Source organism: Megalops cyprinoides, chromosome 23, assembly GCF_013368585.1.
Source record: "Megalops cyprinoides isolate fMegCyp1 chromosome 23, fMegCyp1.pri, whole genome shotgun sequence".
NCBI classification, from domain to species: Eukaryota; Metazoa; Chordata; class Actinopteri; order Elopiformes; family Megalopidae; genus Megalops; species Megalops cyprinoides.
In genome coordinates, this window is record NC_050605.1 from 18,360,566 (window position 1) to 18,365,199 (window position 4,634).

The following is a 4,634-nucleotide window of genomic DNA, read 5'->3' on the forward strand; positions in this document are numbered from 1 at the left end:
AGTATGAAGCGTGACTTTATATAGGCAACCCTTCAGAGTGGTCTGGATAGATGCACAGCATGACAGGAAGGAGATTGATCCTCTGCGCTTTCTGCAGAATGTTGAGCATTTACAATCTCTGCTTTTCTATTTTTTTTTCATCATTTACATGCACTGGTTTGATATCTTTCTTCACAGCATTTAAACAGAAATACTTTAACTTTTTGTTTAAATATCATGTATTTTATGACAGTCTAAAGTATAAGCGGAAGCAAAGGATTAAGAAGCAGATCATGTTTTGTGTGTGTGTGTGTTTTTGTGTAATGCTGGGAACAAATATGTGCGTAATCCTTTCTGGAATTAAATTTGTTATTCAGGAGTAATTTGATTTTTCTCTTTGCAATGCTGTTTAAAGTATAACAATAAGAATATTTATTTGAAATAATGACTGTGATATTTCAGATAAAATGTAATATTTTATTTTAAATATCATGGTCATTATTTCATGTAAAAATTGAATATACCCCCATGTGATCTCTCCATTTTGAAAACAAGTGCATAGAAATACAACATTAAAGTAGGGTTCAGGTGAGTCTTCAGCTAAAAATCGCCAGTCTGTACTGAAGGTTTTCTTCAATGCATAAAACATTTTCTTCTTCTATCTTTGCATAAAAATGCACTGCCATTTCAATTTGATGAGTAACGCGTACCCAGAGTCTGACGAAAATAGAAATCTGACATTTCGTTCGGCGGTTCTCCATGCCTTTGAGTGGCACTCAAACAGGGGCAGAGCGCACCACGAAATAAGCCTCTTGAGGTTTGTTATGACCCCCCCCTGTTTTTGCTCAATGGCTGTGAAATGATTGTGTGACGCGCCTGTTCTGTTGTTCCACGGCTCTGAACGGCATCCAATCAGCAGCATGCTGGCAAGTGGGCCTGCGCTTGAGAGAATGTGACATTTGAATTTGACGAACTGACGGCTCCTCTCTCAATGCTCTCCTGCAGCGGCCATCTACTGCCACCATCCCCACAGGCAGTCAATACGCATCATACAGAGACATTCAGATGAATGCGAGTGTATATATAGCCCGGAGTTACTGTGTATGTGTAATTGTCCATGAGTAAAAGGAGAAAATGGCATCTTTCAGGTCAGCAACTGGATACAAACAGCTGTCACCCGGAGTGCAGAATGTTTCAATAAATTCAAAGACTCTATTCAACAAACTCTGGTGTGCTTTGTCCTTAATTTGGAGAAACGGATATCTGAAAGTGTTCTCGTTTTCAAAACATTGTTAGTTGAAATGGATTAAAAAGTTTTGGAGGAAGTCTGAAAATCGAAATTTACCTTCAATTTTCCACACAGTGAAAAGGGTAAAAGGCACTGAAATTATACTAAATTGACTCTGATGGCTCACGGTTACGGCTATTTCTAAATTGATTTTTTTTTAGCTTAATTGCTTGATTTAATTAGAATTATATTATGTTGCCTATCTGTTGAAATCTATTAATAAACATCATTTAAGATCATGTTCAATCATACAGGTACCAGATACAACTGGATATCTTGTTTAAACCCCTCCAGCAACTCATTTGGTTCTCACACCAGAACATGGTCAACTGCTTAGCAAATGTCACTGCAAGAATGGCTAAAGCTCCCTGATTTATAATGTTGTTACAAAGGAGGTAACTTTCATAGATTTACTGTACATGCAGGACACAGGGTTTTTGCAGGAGTCCATTGTAAAGCTGTCACATTTTCCAAATGACTGTTCTTCAATTACCCATTCAGACCAGTGGTCTCGTTCTATCTTGTATTCACAGCTATGACATGTGGACCTATTATGTTATGTAAGATGTAGATTTATGACGCAATATTGTACCTCAATGGTCTAATGGGGGAAATGCATCTGGATTTATAGTTTTCTTTTAATTTGGTTGATGTATTGTTATTGTTGTCCACCTGGGCTACCTTGACTTGATCCTTTTTAGCATAATTTAGATAATGAATGAAAAAGCCAGGCCGTTACTTTTAGAATGAAATGTATGTTTTGTCAAAGGAAGGTGTAATCCTGGTTCCTATCCATGCAAACAGGCAATCTTAACACAACGACAAAATAAAACACTCACATACCCAAGCACTACTGTCTCTAGCCTCCGAACCTGAGAGAAGTTCGTCATAGGGACGTCATGAACCAGCTGAGTACCACACCATGCAGAGCAACCGCACATTTTAAACGTGCGCGCAGTTGCAGCAGCAACAGTCGTCCGCAGGCGCAAATTGGGAGGAGAGATGCTGCTTTCTAGTTCTGTTGACATCTGCCGAGTTGTTCCCCTCGGTAAAAGACGCGCAATCATTTAAGGGAATTCATTTTACTTTAAAGCAGAATACGTTATCTCCCAGGCTGTTGCGTGGGAACGTGAGACTGGAAGCTGTCAGAATGAATGACATTAAACTTGCTGTCCTGGGGAGCGAAGGCGTCGGGAAATCAGGTAATTTTAAAATCAGTGTGTTTTCCCATGCAATTCAGTCATAACGGTTACATAAGCATTTAAATTATTCTTTAGTACCTTGTATGTTAACGTAACGACGCATTCTGTCTCCTGCTGTAGCGCTCATCGTACGATTTCTTACAAGGCGATTTATTGGCGAATACGCTTCTTCTTCAGGTAGGCTAATGTGCACAACCGATTTAAATTAGTATGGTTCAGTTGTAAATGGTTTAAATTGAAGGTTTTGGAGAGTCCGTTATTTGTATTAATTAAATTATCTAAATTATTTGAACGATGTCGAGCATTAATTGAACACGAAACTCATTCCCATAACAATCCATTGCTGCCATGAAAGCGAAACGTGTTGGAATCAAGTCTTCTACTGCCGTTCTCAGGAAGTAGGTTTTTGACATACAGATATCATTGACAACGTAAATTTCTGTGCAGTGCTGTGGCAACGTCCCTCTTTAAATACGTACATCAAATAATACTGACTCAGGGTCGTTGATTATTTTTACGTGGAAATTTCCTTGATTGGTATAATCTGTTTTTTCCCCCTAGAGTGCGTATATAGAAAACATCTATCTATTGATGGAAGACAGCTAAATCTTGAACTATATGACCCCTGCTCTCAGGTATGTGCGTGCAGTGAGAATGCAGAACAATTAGAAGACCTGTTAACCAAAATTAGCAGAGGTTTGAACCTCCTGGTTTGGACCACTTGACCACTGAACTCTTGACCACTAACATACTCTTGACCACTCATATATTTATAGCCTTGCCAAGGGAAGCCCTCCCTACATGACCAGATGCACTGGGCAGATGGCTTCCTTGTTGTCTATGACATCAGCGATAGATCGTCCTTCCTCACTGCCAAAGCCATTGTGCACCTGATCAGGGACATGCACCTGGGTGTGACCAAAAGGTATGTTTTCAAACTTGTTCTGTCCAGCCACCCACCCACTGTTTTCTCTGATGCTCTGACTCCTCATTTGTAGCTTGAAGAAGATGTCCATTACATTATTGTGTTAAATTAATTTAGCAGACACCCAGAGCAACTTCCAGCACAATAGAACATAAGTGAATTCATTCACGTTGAATGAGCAACAGAGCCAGACCAGGCTAACAACACTCCCAAGCCAGTGAGTGTGAGCATAATACAATTCAAGCCCTAGCTAGTTAACTTGTGCAACCTGACTAGACAAGGGAAGGCAAGTATTTTACCATACATCATTTGCTAGATCACAGGACCCAAAACACATCACAATACCACACATAAAATAAGCACTAAGTACTACAACTAGCAGGTGTTAAGGGGCAGGGATTGAGGTAGAACCAAGATGCAGTCTGCTTCTGCTTCAGCGATTCCGCTGTCCTGAGTTCATTCCACCGCTTAGGGACCAGTACAGTCAGGGACAGGGATTGTGTCTGAGATGAACGGCCCCGTTGGGATGGGGCAGTCAGTTGCTTCATGGTTACAGAGCATAGTGATCTGGGTAGAACTATGGTCATCATGTAACCACAGGCAACATGACCATGCCAACTCTGCCTGTGCCCACCTTAACTGCAGAGACGCAGACTCTGTGGTGTTTCTGGTGGGCAACAAGCAGGACCTGTGCCATGTGCGGGAGGTGGGCAGAGACGAGGGGCAGCGGCTTGCAGCCGAAGCCAGGTGCCGGTTCTACGAGCTCTCGGCCGCCGAGCATTGCCAGGAGGTGGCGCTGATGTTCTCCAAGCTGGTTCGCAATACCAGCCTCAGCATCAAGGCTAAGGACCGGCGAAGGCCCAGTGGGTCCAAGTCCATGGCCAGACTGATCAACAATGTCTTTGGGAAAAGGAGGAAGTCTGTTTAGTACTTGTGCCAAGGTGGCCTTGGTATGGACATTTGTGTTGGTCTGGTATTGTGACACAGTGTTTAAGAGACTGGATTTGAAACTATAAGATAGTAGCTTCAAAGACAGAGATGAATGCTACTGTTGTGCTCTCGGGTGCTAAACATCCATTTTGTCCCATAAAATTCCACTGTATATACAGTATATGAGTTGCTAAATGTGTACTGTGTCAGATGTGTACAATTGCATCATGTCTAACTGCACCAAATAAAATTCACTGTTTGTGAACAATGACTTTTCTCTGTGCAGCAGTATTAATATTACATATGTATA

At 41.3% G+C, this 4,634-nt stretch overlaps 1 protein-coding gene across 1 annotated transcript; it reads left to right on the forward strand.

Annotated features, from left to right (window-relative positions):
• Positions 1 to 2,363: 2,363 nt before the first annotated feature.
• On the forward strand, positions 2,364 to 4,322 carry LOC118770650 (ras-related and estrogen-regulated growth inhibitor-like protein). Its single transcript, XM_036518411.1, has 5 exons — positions 2,364 to 2,469; positions 2,590 to 2,646; positions 3,031 to 3,104; positions 3,246 to 3,394; positions 4,040 to 4,322. The coding sequence occupies exons 1-5, from the start codon at positions 2,418 to 2,420 to the stop codon at positions 4,320 to 4,322; spliced, it is 615 nt and encodes a 204-aa protein (XP_036374304.1). The 5' UTR covers positions 2,364 to 2,417.
• Positions 4,323 to 4,634: the final 312 nt, after the last annotated feature.